The sequence below is a fragment of the Apium graveolens genome, chromosome 5 (assembly GCF_009905375.1).
Source record: "Apium graveolens cultivar Ventura chromosome 5, ASM990537v1, whole genome shotgun sequence".
Classification (NCBI taxonomy): Eukaryota; Viridiplantae; Streptophyta; class Magnoliopsida; order Apiales; family Apiaceae; genus Apium; species Apium graveolens.
The window spans coordinates 58,587,326-58,609,394 of NC_133651.1; the positions used below are offsets into that span (position 1 = coordinate 58,587,326).

At 34.1% G+C, this 22,069-nt stretch overlaps 1 protein-coding gene and 1 non-coding gene across 16 annotated transcripts; one reads left to right on the forward strand and one right to left on the reverse strand.

Annotated features, from left to right (window-relative positions):
* The first annotated feature begins 231 nt into the window (after positions 1-231).
* On the forward strand, positions 232-1,819 carry LOC141661491 (delta-1-pyrroline-5-carboxylate synthase-like). Of its 15 annotated transcripts, none has more exons than XM_074468512.1 (5): positions 232-697; positions 766-859; positions 923-1,066; positions 1,212-1,287; positions 1,567-1,819. In XM_074468512.1, exons 2-5 carry the CDS (start codon positions 854-856, stop codon positions 1,689-1,691), a joined length of 351 nt encoding a protein of 116 aa, XP_074324613.1. In that variant the 5' UTR covers positions 232-697; positions 766-853; the 3' UTR covers positions 1,692-1,819. The 15 variants fall into 15 exon arrangements, 10 of the variants coding, with proteins under 10 accessions (XP_074324613.1, XP_074324609.1, XP_074324612.1 ...); XM_074468508.1 differs by having other exon boundaries at positions 963-1,066; XM_074468511.1 differs by having other exon boundaries at positions 780-859.
* A 19,625-nt stretch (positions 1,820-21,444) lies between these two features.
* LOC141662488 (small nucleolar RNA R71) lies at positions 21,445-21,551 on the reverse strand. Its single transcript, XR_012550603.1, has one exon. It is a non-coding gene; the product is annotated as a small nucleolar RNA R71 (small nucleolar RNA).
* Between the last annotated feature and the right edge of the window lie 518 nt (positions 21,552-22,069).

The following is a 22,069-nucleotide window of genomic DNA, read 5'->3' on the forward strand; positions in this document are numbered from 1 at the left end:
ACAATGATCTGTGTGAAATGAAGAATGGTGGAACTGCTGAAATGGCTAATATCCTTGCTCTACTAGATCACTTTATAATTGTCTATTATTACATGTTTTCTTATACATAAGCAAGATTTAGTTGATAAACCTGTAACAATTTATAATATAGAGCTAGAAACAGTATATCAACTATGTGTTTAAACGGACATCATAACTTAACACGCTTACTATTCATCTGTATTTTTCTAATTACCTACCTTACTATACATCTGTGCAATAAACAAGCCTACCTGGATATTGTGCTCCTAGTACAGAAATAAATTAGGGTTTTTAATCTTTATGCTTGAAATTGAGATTAAGCTTTAGTTTCACAAAGTTGGAGTCCAACTAGAAGATGTACCTTGATCTAAGTTTTTAGTATATACCTTCTATCTAAAATTTTCTTCTTCTATTTCATTATTTTTTCAGTTAAATAAACCATACAATACTAGTACTTCAGTTTCTCAGTTCTCTGCTTAGCTTATTAACAAGTCATTGGTTGATACAATACTGATACTTCAGCTATGTAGTATATTTGGATGACTCACAAGTCACAAGTCACTGTTCGATTTGGTGGCTAGAAAAGTAAAGAGTGTGAAGCTGGACATGCCTTGGGATTCCAAACCCGTCCTCAAACGAAGAGATAAATCTGAGGCAATTTAATTTATTTCTTATGGTACACAACTTGTTTACAGCCCATCACTTGTTGCCATTCTGTTGATCCTCTGAATGAACTTTTTTCAGTTTTCTCTTTATAGGTTGAATTCTCTTCAAATTCTGGAAATCTCTGTATATCAAATCAAGGCTTCAACTAAACTTCCGGTCCTGGGCCATGCTGGTAAGTTATATTTTAATTAATTTCCCATCTATACTACATGCTTAATGAAGAGCATGTATGCAGACACAGGGTGATGTTGTAAAGCTTCTTTCCTTGCTTCTAGATGGAATTTGTTATGTTTATGTTGATAAATCTACCAATATCGAAATGGCAAAGCAAATTGTTTTGGATGCTAAAATGGATTATCCGGCAGCCTGTAATGTAATGGTATTTTAATTCTTGACGTCATTTCCCTGTAAATTGGTTTGTAAGAACACCAATAACAAATTTTAAAGTTTGCGCCCTCTTTAGTCATGCTCTAATTCTGCAGTAAGAGTGAGTCACTCACTGTTGTCCTTTTCTATGTCGGCAGGAAACACTTATTGTTCACAAGGATTTGATGCAGAGGGGTGCTTTTAATGAGCTTATCACGGAGCTTCAAATTAAAGGTATGGTTTCTTTTAATTGGGAACCAAAAGGGAAAAAAATACAAGAATAGATTTAAATCAAGCTGTTCCGGGCACTACATCATGGGCTCCAGTTAGCTACTCATTCCAGTGCATATAATTCTTAAAAATGTAATTCAAATTTTAATGATGCATTCCACTTATTATGACTATAGTTTATGTTTCATCTAGATCTACAACCAGCTAACTTTAATTCATGCTTGTTGTCTCTAAACTAGGCGAGAGCACTAAAATTAAAAACTTGATTTGATGCATATACAGGCACCTGTGACATGAAGATCCAGCTTTTGGGATGCTTGCAGGGGCTACGAGTGGCGGCCAGGTGTATCTATGGACATCGTCATACTAGTTGCTGCTGGAAAATGTATTATTTGCATTGGAATTGATTGTATTTCATAAAAATTAAGGGTGTGTATAAAACTCCTCCCACATATGTGACTTGGACTTTTGTATTGTGTTGAATCTGAACTTAAATTTGAGTTTTTAATTTAAATGTATTTAATTTTTTAGTGTTCCAAGTGTGACGATTGATATATGATTGATATATTTATGTTAGTAAAAATTGGAAAAAGTGTTACAATAAATACCAGAGTGTTAAAAAAATGTTACAATAAGATATAAAAGTGTTACCAAAAGATTGAATTGATTGTTATAATAGCAAATATGGTGTTACAAAAGAGTCTATTCCGACATATTTTTGGTGTTGCTAAAGGATAAGGTGTGTTGCAACAGAACTGTGGTTAAACCTTCAACTTGTTACCATAGAACTATAAAATGTAACTATAGGTACTCTATTGCAACACATTAAGAGGTATTACCAAAATTTCAAAAAGTATAACCGTAGACACCTATTGTAACAGGGGCAAATCCAACACCCCGAAATTTTGAAAAAATGTAACCATAGCCCATTTTTTTGCTTTAGGTAACACTTTTTGGCCATTTTAACACTTTTTTTGGTGTTGCTATAGGTCAAATATGGTGTAGTAATTGTTCATAAAGTTCATCCAATGACATTGTATTGAAGTCCAGTCCTTTTCTATTGGATGACACTTTATTTTTCAACTGGTTGGGTAAAGTAAGAATAAACTTCCTGTTTATCTGCTTCTGTGAGTATTTCTTCACAAGGGTACTCATCTCTTCCAGAAGTTGAGAGTACCTTCCAAACAACTGACTAAATCTTTCACTTGGAAGAGATTTAAACTCCTTGTATTCATACATCAGAAAATTCAGTCTATTTTTATCTTCAGTTCCTTCCACTGTAGATGCAATAGTTTCCCACATGTGCTTAGCACTAACATAATCTTTAATCCTATGGCGCATGTTGGAATCCATTGACTCAACTAAAATCGATTGAAGACTTGTATCCAAATAAATTAATATCTTGTCCCTTTCAGTGTATTCAGATTCATTTTTAGGTACAAGATCATCATTTCTTGGTACAAACGGACCACTCTTTAAGATACCCATATTATCTAGACTTATTGCTCTCATGAACAAAGTGATCTTTTTCTTCCACAATTTATAGTTGTCTTTACTGAACTGAGGAACGTTAATGTTATTGACAATCCAAGTGTTCATGATTTCCAGATCTCAATGTATCTAATTGAGTTGTATATTCAATTTGCTAAATTTTGAAATTAGAAATGCTCAAGCTGCTACCTTTTAACTTCATAAATGGATAGTGTTGACGGAGGAATCTGGTAACAACAAAGTTTGAAGTTTCTCACCGGAATTAAGATCTATGATGGTGATTCTTCGTCAAAAAATCAAGCGGTGTGTGGTGGTTGTGTGTTAATTGGTGGCTGATATTGATTAGGACAAGTGGTGGCTCCTTTTCAGCTCTCAACTCCCCCTCTCAATGTGCATACGTACCCTTTATATAGGGATCAATCCTGACGTAGTTCTTGGGGAACAAGAAATCTAATGGGCTTAGACTTCTTATTCCTAGGCCCGATAAAAGCTCATCTAGAATCCATCATCCGCTAGCTTTAGGAATTTCCAACTATGAGGCCCAACCGCGAAGACCCAAGACTCGTCCGTATTTATAGGACTTCACGGATAATGCATCTCCTTACGCAAGGATAATAATCCGCTACAACCATCTCCCTTGATTTACGGATGCAGGTATAGCCACGGTTCACCCCAAATACCGCACGCGTCCCTGTCCCTCGAATGAGGATAACCCACAAGATAATAGGACATGTGATCCCAAGCTCTTGGGTGCAAAGTGCAGGATGACTCCAAAGTTCTCCAACGAGGACACCCGTTGAATACAAGAACAGAGCTCCCAAAGCACACACCAATGGTAACCTCGCATCCCCAACGAGGACACCTGTTGAATACAGGAGGAGGCTTTCAATCATCATGTAACGCCCCCAAATCCGGGGTCAAGGGATTTGGTCGTCACGATGAAATCTCAATCCAAAATAACCTGTTAAATCAATAAATAAATGCCAGCGGAAGATATTTATCATTTATGACCCCAAACTAATCCAAGATCTTTTAAGGTTACAGTTCTAGAACAAGATATCCAAATTCCACAATAAATTTTTCACTTTCTTTTACATTTCTTTACAACAATTCTCAATCTCAAAACTAAACCCACTAGTATAACTTCGAAATGAAGTATACTAGGCCCAAATAAAATACACAACTATAATATAATATAATATAAACAACTTTATACAATAAAACTTACACTAGCCCGCAAACCCTGGATCAACCACCTTCCAAAAGCTTCTTCTTTGCTTCCTCGAATTACGCAGCTAAACAGCACAAGCTAATCCTCACTGGAGGTTAAATTTAAAAACAGGCAAGTATGAGCGGAAGAAATGCTCAGCAAGATCATTATAGTAAATATAGGGTCGTTTGATATAAAACCGACATCTGCATTAGAGCAGAACATTTTTAAAAATCATAGTTGCTGAATCATAAAATTTTAGTTGAGGAACCCCAGAATTGATTCCTTAATTGTATTCAATACCATTTTGATATTCTTGAGCGACATGCTTCAGCAATACTTTGAATCTTGACGAGAATAAAACTCGTAAAAACAGTGTTTACGGAAATATCGTAATCACAATAACATGAAACAATGATTATGGATTGAATCATAAACTTTACTCAAAACTCAACTCTTAATATTAATACTTATTTTGTTGTCATATCAAATTAGATATCAATACGAACTTTGATGCTCACAACACCCATACTGAAGTCAACATCAATCATCTATACTAATACCACCTTTGATATTTAACAACAACGTAAGTATCCACAAAATCAGAAACTGAATCAAAGCCACAATTCACTTTTAATCCAAAACAGAATCAGTACTTTTAATCCAAAAAGAATCAGTTGATAAATTATTTATTCTATGAATATCAAAAATGATATGATAATTTAGATTAGGATCATTCTCCGACGGACGTACTATCACATGCTGATCAGCCCGTGTGATAGCACAAGGTCATGATTCATAGAAACGTGACCCCAAAAACACGAGTACTCAAACAAAAAGGCATAACTAGCCTGTGGCAAAATGGTGTCATAATATTCATATGGCACTTAGAAATAGCCCTCCGCTGGACCGTCCGTCCCGGTCACTTACGCAATTATGATCCAATCTTAAAACCTTTTATTGAAATGGGGTCATGATACTCGACACCCGAAATAATTTTATTCCCCCAATTCTTGGGTAGGAATATTCGCAACCAAATCACTTTTCTCAAAATCCAAAATATTTGTAAATCCGATAATTGGATAAGTAAAATCACTTAGCTACTCTGAATATAGAATAACAGAAGAATACTTGCATAAACAGAATTATTTAATTCAGCGATATGTAAAACATTTATCGATTCTAAACTGAGAATAGGGAAAGCAATACTTGCATCAAAAGATTTAAAATAAATATCACTTGAACAATAAGTGAAATCAGGGGTACTTGCATAATATGAATCGAATTAAACGTCACTTGAATGATAAGTGAGGTTAATGTACTTGCCTTTGGATTTTAGCAGTTAGTCACACTCGCAATGACGCATCTATTCTGACATTCTGTATTAAAGTATCACCGTCTTGCTTTTCAACACCTTACTGATATGCTGCTCCTGCGATTGCTAGAAGCCAGATATCCACTTCCATTCCATCTCACTCTTTATCCAATGTCTTGTCCTGATCAACTCGAGAGATCCGCATCTATAATTAAAATATAGAACTTTAATTGTCTAATCGATAACCACTCGACGAACTGCACGTCAAAAGCCTATCGTCTACCCATATGATAGCCAACACATAATTATATCAGCCAAACACAGGAATCTTGACCCACATATGCACATAATTCACATAGCACGTAAGCACATAATCCACGTATCACATAATTCATATCACATATGACTCAGTTCGTAAAAAGGGTCGACTCGATACGTTTAAAACTGAAATCGGGTCAAAAATATGATTTATCGATGAATAATCGACTCAGAATCATTCGTAAAACAAGCGACCTTTCAAAACAAAAGGATTTGGGTTTTGAAAGTATTTTTATTGAAAGCGGAATATTTTTCTGAGTCTGTACGCGTTCGTTTCGTATTAAACGGATGAACGGTTGATTTATTATGAATTTTTAAACATTTTTCGGAATTAAAACGGGCTTCCGAATCATTTTATAATTAAATAATAGGGCTCGAACACTCAAAAATAATTTTATAAAAATTATCGAGCTTGGAAAATAATTTAAAATAATATTTTAAAGCTCGAACTATTTTTCACAATTTTTAAATCAAAGTAAATAATTAAATCTAATTATTAAATCAATTTAAATCAATTAATAATTAATTAAGTTAATTAATCAATTAATATTAAATTAATCGATTAACTAAAATAATTAAAAACTAATTAAAATTAATTAATAAAATAAATCAGATTTATTTTTGAATTAAAATGAATTTTGGAATTAAAATAATAATTTTAGGAATTAAAATGAATTTAGAGATTAAATAATGGATTTTGAATTATTAATAAAAAATAAAACCCAAAAACACTTTTTAGAAATCCAATTAGGGAAAATGGGGATCAAAACCGGGTATATTTTTCAACCCAGGCGGGTCGTAACCGGGTCACGAAGAACCCTAGAACCGACCGGGAAATCTGCAGAATCCGGTGATCTGCGATTTCCGGCCGAGTTCCGGCCAAGGCTCAACAGCCAACAAGTCAACAGGAATCAATCAGGTTTAATGCTCAAATCGTTCCTTATTATTCCAGAAACTCTCAATCAACTAGAAAACATTCAAACATTCTGCAGAGCTTCGATTCCGATCATAATGCAACAAACCGGCGAGCAAGTCCGGCGAAGATCGAACACAACAATTCGTAATCCAAATTCAACAATTAACATCTTAAAATGAAGCTTAAGACATGTATAATCAGTTCATATCATCAAAATAATCCAAAAATCACTCAATAAGAAACCCCTAATTTTCGAATAAAAACCCTAAAATCGAATTTTGAAAATTACTAATCGTTTGAATGATTTGATGGCTTAAACAGAAAGAACATGAAAATATGAACGTTTTGGTTACTCATACTTCAAATTCTGAAGTCTGCATCACCCTCGAATTTGGGTTTGATTCTCAGAAATCTTCAAGAACACCAAGAACACATATTCAAATAATTTCCAGAAAATTCAAACCTTAATTTCTATATGATATTGAACTCTATTTTTGAAGTATAATATACCAAATTGACCAGAAAAACATGCTCTACAACATGGAAGCATCAAATCACATCAACAACATCAAGAACAAAAATTCGTAATTTAATTATCAAATAATTCGAATATAAATAATTAAATAAGAAAATTACTGTGATTTCTGGAAAGAAACTGATGATTGATTCAGAAAGAAGATTTCGAGAGCTTCGTTTTGATATGCTGCACGCCCGAATCGGAGTTCGATAACGCCTTCGTTCGTGTGTTTGATTCTCGGGAACGTATCGGTTTCTCGGGTTTTTCTCTGTATTTACGGTGTTTTAACTGGTTGCAAATGAATAAACGGAATAAACGAAATAAGAAATAGGCTATTTATATTTATGGAATATTAGATCGTTCTGGATCGTTTTGGATCGTTTTGGATCATTAAATTAGTTGCTTAGCCGCTAAGTAACTGCAATAACGATCCGATTCAATACCAAAATTGGATAATTATCAAAACCGAGCTTTTTATAAAATATCATATACGAAAATAATGTAAAAATATCCCGTCTCTCGAGAATACGGGTTTTATTGATTACCGAAATAACTATCGTATCGAAAATCTTACGCCAGACCGCGCACGGGTCAAACCGTAATCCGGATTGAAAAAGTCAAAACACGGAAAATGTCCGGAATTACCAGATTAGGTTAGAAAGGAGTTTTCCGAAGAGTTTCGGGTTATAAAAACGTAAAAACGATTGAAGTTTGACGATTCCCGGCTTTATAAAATAATTTTGGTAATTATTCAGAAAATAATTAATAATTCATAAATTAATATAAAATCATCTAACAGTCCAAAAATTACCAGAAAAATATCATAATTATCTATATTTTATTCTGGACATATAATAATTCAAATACTCAAATAATCACATATAAACATCCAAACATCAATTCCACTTATCAGATAATTCACCAAAATTCACATAAAATCACATAAATAATTCCAAATAATAATAATAATAATATTTGAAAATATGGGATATTACAATCTACCCACCTTATAAGGATTCCGTCCTCGGAATCAGCAGAAGAAAGCACTAAGGGTTTTCTAACCAACTTTCCATCACACCGCCTTACTTTGACTTGACCAGGATACTCAACTTAACTTGATTGGCATATCTTCGAATATTTGGAATGATAAAATCATAGAAAAGAAAAGAATTTCATATCATAACAGGATAGAATCTGAATTGGAGAAAAATATTGTTGAAATAAGAGAATAACTGAGAGATCAATATGATCAAACGAACTTGGTATTGCGTGTCCAAATTAAGACACTACTAAAGGTTGTTAACCTTCATGTATTCATAATACACACAAGTGATGGCGTCCCATCCAACTCCTATCACACAGACAGGTATACCTTGTGTCCCCTATAATTAGGGTTGTTCATCACAGTCAGAATAAAAGAATATGAAAGAAATTGAAAATCAAATGAATAAAGCTGACAAGATTTCAAAGCTGATATTTCTGAAGGAAATGAAATCCAGAGAACAAAATTCTGACACCAAATGAGCAAGTGGTGTCACATTACCAAGGAGCTATCCACCAAATAAGAAAAGTGGAAGTTAAATTATAATAACTTGACAGAGCTATCAAAACCTGAAAAATAGGCTTCATGACAGCCTCTGACACATTTAAAACACAGATAGGATTGAAAATGAGTGTTAGGGAATATATCCTCCAACAATCACTTCTTTTGAGAGATGTCAAAATAAATTATAGAAAGAAAAGGTATTGCCAAAGTCTTAATATTTATCTTCAATTTGAACTCTCCAGTTGACTCACCATCTGATTCTAGACGCTTCTTCATGTTCCAAGGATATCGATAATCTTCATCGTCGTCGAATCGTAGTAGCCTCGGAAGATTCCACAATAGAAGTTTGCAGTTTCCCGGAGTTCCATCCAGCTCAACACAGCCATCTCGAATGAATATGCCTTATCTTAACTTACTCGTTGGCACTATATCCGATAGTCCAACAGGAACTCGATATGAGCTCAAACGTCCTCACATAGCTATACACACTCCTACACACTCTCGTTTCTAGTTTACTATAACCTCAGCTCTGATACCAACCTGTAACGCCCCCAAATCCGGGGTCAAGGGATTTGGTCGTCACGATGAAATCTCAATCCAAAATAACCTGTTAAATCAATAAATAAATGCCAGCGGAAGATATTTATCATTTATGACCCCAAACTAATCCAAGATCTTTTAAGGTTACAGTTCTAGAAACAAGATATCCAAATTCCACAATAAATTTTTCACTTTCTTTTACATTTCTTTACAACAATTCTCAATCTCAAAACTAAACCCACTAGTATAACTTCGAAATGAAGTATACTAGGCCCAAATAAAATACACAACTATAATATAATATAATATAAACAACTTTATACAATAAAACTTACACTAGCCCGCAAACCCTGGATCAACCACCTTCCAAAAGCTTCTTCTTTGCTTCCTCGAATTACGCAGCTAAACAGCACAAGCTAATCCTCACTGGAGGTTAAATTTAAAAACAGGCAAGTATGAGCGGAAGAAATGCTCAGCAAGATCATTATAGTAAATATAGGGTCGTTTGATATAAAACCGACATCTGCATTAGAGCAGAACATTTTTAAAAATCATAGTTGCTGAATCATAAAATTTTAGTTGAGGAACCCCAGAATTGATTCCTTAATTGTATTCAATACCATTTTGATATTCTTGAGCGACATGCTTCAGCAATACTTTGAATCTTGACGAGAATAAAACTCGTAAAAACAGTGTTTACGGAAATATCGTAATCACAATAACATGAAACACAATAACATGAAACAATGATTATGGATTGAATCATAAACTTTACTCAAAACTCAACTCTTAATATTAATACTTATTTTGTTGTCATATCAAATTAGATATCAATACGAACTTTGATGCTCACAACACCCATACTGAAGTCAACATCAATCATCTATACTAATACCACCTTTGATATTTAACAACAACGTAAGTATCCACAAAATCAGAAACTGAATCAAAGCCACAATTCACTTTTAATCCAAAACAGAATCAGTACTTTTAATCCAAAAAGAATCAGTTGATAAATTATTTATTCTATGAATATCAAAAATGATATGATAATTTAGATTAGGATCATTCTCCGACGGACGTACTATCACATGCTGATTAGCCCGTGTGATAGCACAAGGTCATGATTCATAGAAACGTGACCCCAAAAACACGAGTACTCAAACAAAAAGGCATAACTAGCCTGTGGCAAAATGGTGTCATAATATTCATATGGCACTTAGAAATAGCCCTCCGCTGGACCGTCCGTCCCGGTCACTTACGCAATTATGATCGAATCTTAAAACCTTTTATTGAAATGGGGTCATGATACTCGACACCCGAAATAATTTTATTCCCCCAATTCTTGGGTAGGAATATTCGCAACCAAATCACTTTTCTCAAAATCCAAAATATTTGTAAATCCGATAATTGGATAAGTAAAATCACTTAGCTACTCTGAATATAGAATAACGGAAGAATACTTGCATAAACAGAATTATTTAATTCAGCGATATGTAAAACATTTATCGATTCTAAACTGAGAATAGGGAAAGCAATACTTGCATCAAAAGATTTAAAATAAATATCACTTGAACAATAAGTGAAATCAGGGGTACTTGCATAATATGAATCGAATTAAACGTCACTTGAATGATAAGTGAGGTTAATGTACTTGCCTTTGGATTTTAGCAGTTAGTCACACTCGCAATGACGCATCTATTCTGACATTCTGTATTAAAGTATCACCGTCTTGCTTTTCAACACCTTACTGATATGCTGCTCCTGCGATTGCTAGAAGCCAGATATCCACTTCCATTCCATCTCACTCTTTATCCAACGTCTTGTCCTGATCAACTCGAGAGATCCGCATCTATAATTAAAATATAGAACTTTAATTGTCTAATCGATAACCACTCGACGAATTGCACGTCAAAAGCCTATCGTCTACCCATATGATAGCCCACACATAATTATATCAGCCAAACACAGGAATCTTGACCCACATATGCACATAATTCACATAGCACGTAAGCACATAATCCACGTATCACATAATTCATATCACATATGACTCAGTTCGTAAAAAGGGTCGACTCGATACGTTTAAAACTGAAATCGGGTCAAAAATATGATTTATCGATGAATAATCGACTCAGAATCATTCGTAAAACAAGCGACCTTTCAAAACAAAAGGATTTGGGTTTTGAAAGTATTTTTATTGAAAGCGGAATATTTTTCTGAGTCTGTACGCGTTCGTTTCGTATTAAACGGATGAACGGTTGATTTATTATGAATTTTTAAACATTTTTCGGAATTAAAACGGGCTTCCGAATCATTTTATAATTAAATAATAGGGCTCGAACACTCAAAAATAATTTTATAAAAATTATCGAGCTTGGAAAATAATTTAAAATAATATTTTAAAGCTCGAACTATTTTTCACAATTTTTAAATCAAAGTAAATAATTAAATCTAATTATTAAATCAATTTAAATCAATTAATAATTAATTAAGTTAATTAATCAATTAATATTAAATTAATCGATTAACTAAAATAATTAAAAACTAATTAAAATTAATTAATAAAATAAATCAGATTTATTTTTGAATTAAAATGAATTTTGGAATTAAAATAATAATTTTAGGAATTAAAATGAATTTAGAGATTAAATAATGGATTTTGAATTATTAATAAAAAATAAAACCCAAAAACACTTTTTAGAAATCCAATTAGGGAAAATGGGGATCAAAACCGGGTATATTTTTCAACCCAGGCGGGTCGTAACCGGGTCACGAAGAACCCTAGAACCGACCGGGAAATCTGCAGAATCCGGTGATCTGCGATTTCCGGCCGAGTTCCGGCCAAGGCTCAACAGCCAACAAGTCAACAGGAATCAATCAGGTTTAATGCTCAAATCGTTCCTTATTATTCCAGAAACTCTCAATCAACTAGAAAACATTCAAACATTCTGCAGAGCTTCGATTCCGATCATAATGCAACAAACCGGCGAGCAAGTCCGGCGAAGATCGAACACAACAATTCGTAATCCAAATTCAACAATTAACATCTTAAAATGAAGCTTAAGACATGTATAATCAGTTCATATCATCAAAATAATCCAAAAATCACTCAATAAGAAACCCCTAATTTTCGAATAAAAACCCTAAAATCGAATTTTGAAAATTACTAATCGTTTGAATGATTTGATGGCTTAAACAGAAAGAACATGAAAATATGAACGTTTTGGTTACTCATACTTCAAATTCTGAAGTCTGCATCACCCTCGAATTTGGGTTTGATTCTCAGAAATCTTCAAGAACACCAAGAACACATATTCAAATAATTTCCAGAAAATTCAAACCTTAATTTCTATATGATATTGAACTCTATTTTTGAAGTATAATATACCAAATTGACCAGAAAAACATGCTCTACAACATGGAAGCATCAAATCACATCAACAACATCAAGAACAAAAATTCGTAATTTAATTATCAAATAATTCGAATATAAATAATTAAATAAGAAAATTACTGTGATTTCTGGAAAGAAACTGATGATTGATTCAGAAAGAAGATTTCGAGAGCTTCGTTTTGATATGCTGCACGCCCGAATCGAAGTTCGATAACGCCTTCGTTCGTGTGTTTGATTCTCGGGAACGTATCGGTTTCTCGGGTTTTTCTCTGTATTTACGGTGTTTTAACTGGTTGCAAATGAATAAACGGAATAAACGAAATAAGAAATAGGCTATTTATATTTATGGAATATTAGATCGTTCTGGATCGTTTTGGATCGTTTTGGATCATTAAATTAGTTGCTTAGCCGCTAAGTAACTGCAATAACGATCCGATTCAATACCAAAATTGGATAATTATCAAAACCGAGCTTTTTATAAAATATCATATACGAAAATAATGTAAAAATATCCCGTCTCTCGAGAATACGGGTTTTATTGATTACCGAAATAACTATCGTATCGAAAATCTTACGCCAGACCGCGCACGGGTCAAACCGTAATCCGGATTGAAAAAGTCAAAACACGGAAAATGTCCGGAATTACCAGATTAGGTTAGAAAGGAGTTTTCCGAAGAGTTTCGGGTTATAAAAACGCAAAAACGATTGAAGTTTGACGATTCCCGGCTTTATAAAATAATTTTGGTAATTATTCAGAAAATAATTAATAATTCATAAATTAATATAAAATCATCTAACAGTCCAAAAATTACCAGAAAAATATCACAATTATCTATATTTTATTCTGGACATATAATAATTCAAATACTCAAATAATATCACATATAAACATCCAAACATCAATTCCACTTATCAGATAATTCACCAAAATTCACATAAAATCACATAAATAATTCCAAATAATAATAATAATAATATTTGAAAATATGGGATATTACACATCAGGCATACCCCTGGAGGTCTTCAAGCTTTTCACGGACATCCCCCTCCTTGTTAGTCGCTAAACACATGCTAAAATTCACGCAAGTATACGCGTTCGCAAGTAATATAGAATTATTTCTAGTTCGTTCCCACAGGGACAAGCTTAGATTAACTATGAGATTTATGCACTTATGCAACAATTGTAACGCCCCCAAATCTGGGGTCAGAGGATTTGGTCGTCACTATGAAACCTCAATCCAAATTAACCTGTTTAATCAATAAACAAATGCCAGCAGAAGATATTTATCATTTATGACCCCAAACTAATCCAAGATCTTTTAAGGTTACGGTTCTAGAAACAAAAAATCCAAATTCCCCAAATAAAATTTTCACTTTCTTTTAAAACTCTTTTCAACAATTCTCAACCTTAAAACTTAACCCACTAGCATAACTTCGAAATGAAGTATACTAGGCCCAAATAAAATATACAACTATAATATAATATAATATAAACAACTTTATACAATAAAACTTACACTAGTCCGCAAACCCTGGACTAACCATCTTTCAAAAGCTTCTTCTTTGCTTCCTCGAATTACGCGGCTAAACAGCGCAAGCTAATCCTCACTGGAGGTTAAATTTGAAAACAGGCAAGTATGAGCGAAAGAAATGCTCAGCAAGATCATTATGACATATATAGGGTCGTTTTGATATAAAACCGACATCTGCATTAGAGCAGAACATTTAAAATCATAATTGCTGAATCATAAAATTTTAGTTGAAGAACCCCAGAATTGATTCCTTAATTGTATTCAAAACCATTTTGATATTTTTGAGCGAAATACTTCAGCAATACTTTGAATCTTAATGAGAATAAAACTCGTAAAACAGTGTTTACGGAAATATCGTAAACAACAATAACATGAAACAATGATTATGGATTGAATAACAAACTTTATTCAAAATTGAACTCTTGAAATTAATACTTATTTTGTTGTCATATCAAATTAGATATTAATATGAACTTTGATGCTCACAACCTACCCGCGCTAAAATAGGGAAGTCAGCATCAATCATCTGCATTAATACCACCTTTGATATTTAACAACAACTTAAATATCAATATCAATCAGCAACCGAATTAAAACTGTATTCCACCTTTATTCAAAACCAAAACAGTTGATAAATCATTTATGCTATGATTATCAAAATAATAAAGAATTTTAGATATCTATTTAGATTGGAACCAATTATGCACTATGTTGTTCCTGATGATCAGTCACGAAACAGCACCAGTATCCCGCAGCCATACCGTAAATATAGGTACTACCCGTATTCCGCAGCCATACGGTACCTATAGGGCGCCAGAAAAGGCATAACTAGCCTTGAAAGATATTACACTTCCGTATAATAGCTAACGCTGGACCGGTGCCTCCGCCTCTTACGCAACCAGTAACCATCCAATCTCAAAACCTTTTATTGAAATGGGGTCATAATACTCGACACCCGAAATAATTTTATTCTCCCAATTCTTGGGTAGGAATATTCGCAACCAAATCACTTTTCTCAAAATCCAAAACATTTATAAATCCGATAATTGGATAAGTAAAATCACTTGACTATTCTGAACATAGAATAACAACAGAAGAATACTTGCATAAACAGAATTATTTAATTCAGCGATATGTAAAACATTTATCTATTTTGAGCTGAGAATAGGGAAAACAATACTTGCATAATAAGCTTCAAAATAAATATCACTTGAATGATAAGTGATGATAGGGATACTTGCATAATATGAATTGAACTAAACATCACTTGAACGATAAGTGAAGTCAGGGGTACTTGCCTTTGGGTTTTAGTAGTTAGTCACGCTCGCAAAGACGCATCTATTCTAACACTCTACCTCAAAATATCACCGTCTTTATTTTCAAAACTTTACTGATATGCTGCTCTTGCGATTGCTAGAAGCCAGATACCCAATACCATTCCATCTCATTCTTTATCCAACGTCTTGTCCCAAACAACTCGAGAGATCCGTATCTATAAATAAAATATATAAATTTAATCGTCTAATCGATAATCACTCGACGTATTACGCGTCAAAAGCCTATCGTCTACCCATACGATAGCCCACATGTAATTAAAATAGACAAACACAGGACTCTTGGTCCATATACACACATAATTCATATATCACATAAGCACATAACTCACGTATCACATAATTCATATCACATATGACTCGGTTCGTCAAAAGGTTCGACTAGGTACGTTTAAAACTCAAATCGAGTCAAAAACATAATTTAACGATCAAAAATCGACTCAGAATAATTCGTAAAACAAATGACCTTTCGAAACAAAAGGATTTTGGTCTCGAAAGTATTTTTGATGAAAGCGGAATATTTTTCTGCGTCTGTGGGCGTTCGTTACGTATTAAACGGACGAACGGTTAATTTATTATGAATTTTTGAACATATTTCGGAATTAAAACGGTCTCCGAATCATTTAATAATTAAATAATAGGGCTCGAACACCCGAAAATAATTTTATAAGAATTATCGAGCCTGGAAAATAATTTAAAATAATATTTTAAAGCTCGAAACTATTTTTCGGAATTTTTAAATCAAAAATAAATAATTAAATAATCAATTAAAATTAATTATTAACTAATTAAATTAATTAATCAATTAAAATTTAAATTAATTTACTAATTAAATACTTAATTATCAACTAAAATTAATTAATTAAATATTTTGGATTTATTTTTAAATTAAAATAAATTTTCAGAATTAAAATAATGATTTTTGAAATAAAAATGAATTTTTAGAAATTAAAAATAGGATTTTTGAATTAAAATAAAACAGAAAATGCAGAAACACTTTCAGAATAGAAATTTGGGGGAATTAAGATCAAAACCGGGTTGGGAATTCTGGAAAACGGGTCAAGAACGGGTCGGGGAAGAACACAGCCGGGTCGGCCGGAACTTCCCAGAACCCGGCCACCAGACTTTTTTTCCGGCCTAATTAGTTCTTGGTTTAAAAACAACAATCAAGCTCCCTTGCATCTCAAACAATGACAACAACGTCCCTCGAAGTCTGATTATGCAACAATCACCAGTTTTTTATCGATCAGACACAGATTCCGGCCGAAACGACCATGGATACCGGCGATTCACGAAGTTTTCCGACGAGCAGCGATTTTGCTCAAATCTTAACCAAATTTAACGTACTATATACCAAAATAAAGCTTGAGCAATATACAATCTATATACATGATCAAAACAAGCCAAATATTGCTTAATCAAAAACCCCCAAATTCGGGTATAAACCCTAAAATTACGAATTTAAAAATTACCAAATCTCAATTGATTTTGATGCTAAAATCAGATAGAACAGATTGAGGGCTTCACAACGGATATTCATACTTGTGATTGGGTGTTCAATAACACCTTCAAAATTTACTTTGATTTTCAGAACTCTTCAAGAATACCAAGAACACATATTCAAATAATTTTCAGAAAATCAAACCTTAATTTCTATATGATACTGAACTCTATTTTTGAAGTATAATATATAAAATTGACCAGAAAAACATGCTCTACAATATGGAATCATCAAATCATATCAACAACATCAAGAACAAATTTTCATAATTTAATTTTCAAAGAATTCGAATATAAATAAATAAGAAAATTACCTTGATTTCTGAGCAAAAACTGATGATTGATTCAGAAAGAAGATTTCGAGAGCTTCGTTTTGATATGCTGCACGCCCGAATCGGAGTTCGATAACGCCTTCGTCCGTGTGTTTGATTCTCAGGAATGTATCGATTTTCTAGGGTTTTCTATGTATTTACGGTATTTTAACTGGTTGCAAATGAATAAACCGAATAAATGAAATAAGAAATAGGCTATTTATATTTATGGAATATTGGATCGTTCTGGATCGTTTTGGATCGTTAAATTAGTTGCTTAACCGCTAAGTAACTATAAAAACGATACAATTCAATACCAGAATTGAATAATTATCAAAACCGAGCTTTTCATAAAATACCGTATATGAAAATAATGTAAAAATATCCTGTCTCTCTAGAATACGAGTTTTATTGATTACCGAAATGATTGTCGTATCGAAAATATTGCGCCGGGCCGCGCACGGGTCAAACCGTAATCCGGATCGAAAAAGTCAAAACACGGAAAATGTCCGGAATTACCAGATTAGGTTGGAAAGGAGTTTTCGGAAGAGTTTCGGGTTGTAAAAACGCAAAAACGGTTGAAGTTGAACGATTCCCGGCTTTATAAAATAATTTTATAATTATTCAGAAAATAATTAATAAATACATAAATCATTATAAAATCATCTAACAGTCCAAAAATTACCAGAAAAATATCACAATGATCTATATTTTATTTTGGACGTATAAAAATTCAAATATTCAAGTAATGTCACATATAAACACCCAAACATCAATTTCAATTATCAGATAATTCACCAAAATTCACATAAATAATTTCAAATAATAATAATAATATTGAAAATATGGGATATTACAACAATGATATGGCTATTATTCAATGCTAAGACGAATAACAAATTTGGGTTTGTTTATACTACGAGTAACTATTGAGGATTATACTAGAGAATATTAACTAGAGAGAGTAAATAAAGTTGAATAGTATATGACACAAACATAGGATTCTAGCTTCATTAAGTACTTCGTTCAATAGCCTTTTCGTTCTTAACCTTAGCATGTAATGGTGATGACACTAATCAGATAACACGAAACTGATAAACGCCAACTTTCATTGTACGAGTACCATACTACCAGACATCCACAAAAGAGATAGAAGCTGAATAGACACCAATTATATTGAGACCCTATATGTCTATAGAATTTGAAAACATAACGGTTTAATGCACAATTTATCTATCGTGATTACATAGGGCAAGTAAGATGGTTAAAATTACCTACGAATCATGCATAACAATAATACATGAACCTATGCTAGCATGGCAAGTTCTAAATCCTTAAATTCACTTTCGCTTCATTAAGAATTAACACACTATCTTATAAGTTCGCAACACTAATAAGACGAATAAGCACAACCAAAACTAGGTTATCATACAATCACCACACACTAAGGCATCGAAACAAATTAACTAAAGAAATCCATAAATAAATCCACTAGAACCCCACGATAACGATTAGCCCATAATCAGACTCATCATCAACATGGGTTCCGATGAAAGTATGGTATAATAAACGTAGTCTTTATACTTAATAAAACCAAGTACGAAACACAAGTAAAGGTTCAAGAATAAGAAAACTAGCATCCAAAGTTACAACTTAAAACAAAGAATCACAAGAATAAACTAGATCTTCTTCGCCTTGGTTGAATTATGTTCTCCGGTCTTCTTTACTCCTTTTCCTTAGCTTTTGTTACATCTCTCCTTATGAAAAATGTCTTTATTTATGTATATATATATGCTGTAGAATTGACCAGGGCTTCAAACTCTCAAAATCCTAATAGAAACAGAATTCTCCTACCCCGACCTGGCGCGGCCACGCGCTTGACCAGCGCGGCCGCGCTGAGTTTCTGCTCTTTGGGCGCGGGCGCACCATCCTTCAGCATAAAATTCTGACTTCTTCTTTCTCCTTGCTGATTTGAGCTGGTCTTTTCACGAGCCTTTATTCCAACACCATCCAAACACCAAAATAGCACTACAACCATGCTAATTTATCGGATTACCTGGAAAATGCCTGCATTGCAAAAACACTACAAAAACACGTAAAAACATGATAAGTGGCATTTTATACCACTTAGAATGTCTTGAAATGGCTTAAATTGGTGTCTTGAAATCAAGTATTTTGTGTATTTGATGCGTTTTTCTAGTGTTTATGCATTTCAGGGTATTAGTTGCATTTCGGGGGAGGAATCATCAAGAATAAGCCTTGACATGTGTTCACCATTGCGAGAGGAAAGGAATGGGCAGATTACGACGAAGAAACGGAGCAAACCTGGATTTTTTCCAGTAGAGGCCTGCGCGCCCGCGCAGCAATGCTGAGCGGCCGCGCAGCAACCTGCGCGCCCGCGCAGCTATGCTGAGCGGCCGCGCAGGGTCGGGGAAAAAGATAAATTATTTTAGACTTCTACTTCTTTTTGGCTTCCAACTTCTATGTAATCTGAGTTTTATGGGACTATTATATAGGTAGATTTGAGACGTTTTCACAGAGAGTATTAAGGGGATTATGTTTTAGATTGTGTTTTACGCAAGAAGCGAAGGAGATAAGGAAGAAGACCGATTTAGCACACCGCAACGAAGAGGGAGCATATTTTCTTGTGATTCTTGTTTCGTTGTAACGTTGGATGCTAGTTTTCTTGCTTTGACTTATTTACTCTTGTGACGTACTCTGTTTTAATATAATTAGTTTAGTTATTATTTTCTTGTGTTTGTTTGACATGATTTCATATGAACCCATGATGGCGATAAGTTCTATTATGGGCTAATCGTGATCATGGGGTTGCAATGGATTTATTATGGAATTCTTTAGTTAATTGTTTAATACTTTAGTGTGTGATGATTGCATGATATCTAGTATTGGTTGTGCGTATTCGTCTTATGTGCGTCGCGAACATATAAGATATGGTGTTAATCTCTTGTGAAGCGACGGTGGATCTTGAGATTTAGAACTTGCCATGCTAGCATAGGTTCATGTACATTGTGCATGATTAGTGGATAACTCTAACAGTTTTATTTGCCCTATGTAATCAAAAGGAATAACTTGAGCTTAAATCGTTGTGTTGTCAATTTCTGTAGACATATAGGAACTCAACATAATTGATGACTATTCAACTTCTATCTTAATTGTGGATGCTTGGTAGAATGGTATTAGTACAATGAAAGTTGGCTTTTATCAGTTTCGTGTTATTCGATTAATATCATCACTGTCACATGCTAAAGGTAATAACAATGGCTATAGAAGGAAGTAATAATGAAGTTGTGATCTCATGAGTGTTTTATTATTGATAAATTGAAGTGTTAGTTAAGTGGTTAATTAAGTAATTAATTATAGTTAATATTTAATCAACAATTTTAAGTGTTATTATCTTAACATTGAGAAGTAATCATACATTGGTGAGTGAGTTTAATTAGACAATAATTTAGTCTGAGTCTCTGAGGGAACGAACTAGAAAATATTCTATATTACTTGCGAACGCGTATACTTGCGTGAATATTAGTGCGTGTTTTCGCCCTAACAAGTTTTTGGCGCCGCTGCCGGGGACTCGGCGTATTTGTTTAGTTTATGTACTTACCATCATTGGTCATTAGGACTCAGTGATTAGGACGTAGTAGTTACTTACTCTTTTCGGTTGTGTTTCAGGTACTTTAGCAAGCGTTTATGCAAACTCGTTCTCGTGCTTTCAAGAGGACTTTAGATACAGCTGAGGAGACAGACGAAGTTCTTGATATTCCGGAGAAGTTAGATTTTGAGGATTCGGATTCAGGAACTGAGCAGAAAGAACCAGTAAACATGGGAGATCGTATTGTTCAAGCTGATCCAGCTCTTATGGATTTTTCTCGGCCTAAAATTGATGACATTCAGTCAAGCATCCTTCATCCGGCTATTCAAGCTAACACCTTTGAAATCAAGCCGGGCACTATTCAGATGGTGCAGAATTCTGTTTCTTTTGGAGGAGCGGCAACTGAAGACCCCAACATGCACATAAGGAATTTTGTCGAGATCTGCAGCACTTTTAAGTATAATGGCGTGACTGATGAGGCTATCAAGTTGAGGCTTTTCCCATTCTCACTAAGGGACAAGGCTAAAGACTGGTTACATTCTGAACCAGCTGGGTCCATCACTACGTGGCAAGATCTTGCGCAAAAGTTTCTGGTGAAGTTTTATCCAATGGCAAAGACTGCTGCTATGAGGAGTGCTCTTACTCAGTTTGTGCAGCAACCTACAGAATCTATGTGCGAGGCTTGGGAACGCTACAAGGAAATGTTGAGAAAATGTCCACATCATGGAATGCCGGATTGGATGGTGATCACTGGTTTCTATAATAGTTTGGGGGCCCAATCTCGGCCCATGCTCGATGCAGCAGCTGGAGGAGCCTTATGGGCTAAAAGCTATACTGAGGCGTATAATCTTATAGAGACGATGGCTGCAAATGAGCATCAAAACCCCACTCAGAGGATGACGTCCGGCAAGGTAGCAGGTATTCTGGAAGTTGATGCAGCCACCGCTATTGCAGCCCAGCTCCAAGCGCTATCAATGAAGGTTGATTCTCTGGCTATGTATGGAATTAATCAAATAGCTATGGTTTGTGAGCTTTATGCAGGTTCTCATGCTACGGATCAGTGTTCTTTTGTAAACGAATCTGTTCAGTATGTGAATAATTATCAGCGACAACAGCAGCCTGTGCCAGCGACCTATCATCCTAATAACAGAAATCATCCAAATTTCAGCTGGGGGAATAATCAGAATGCTATTCAGCCACCATATCAGCAAGGAGTGAGTAAACAGTTTAACCCACCTGGATTCCAGC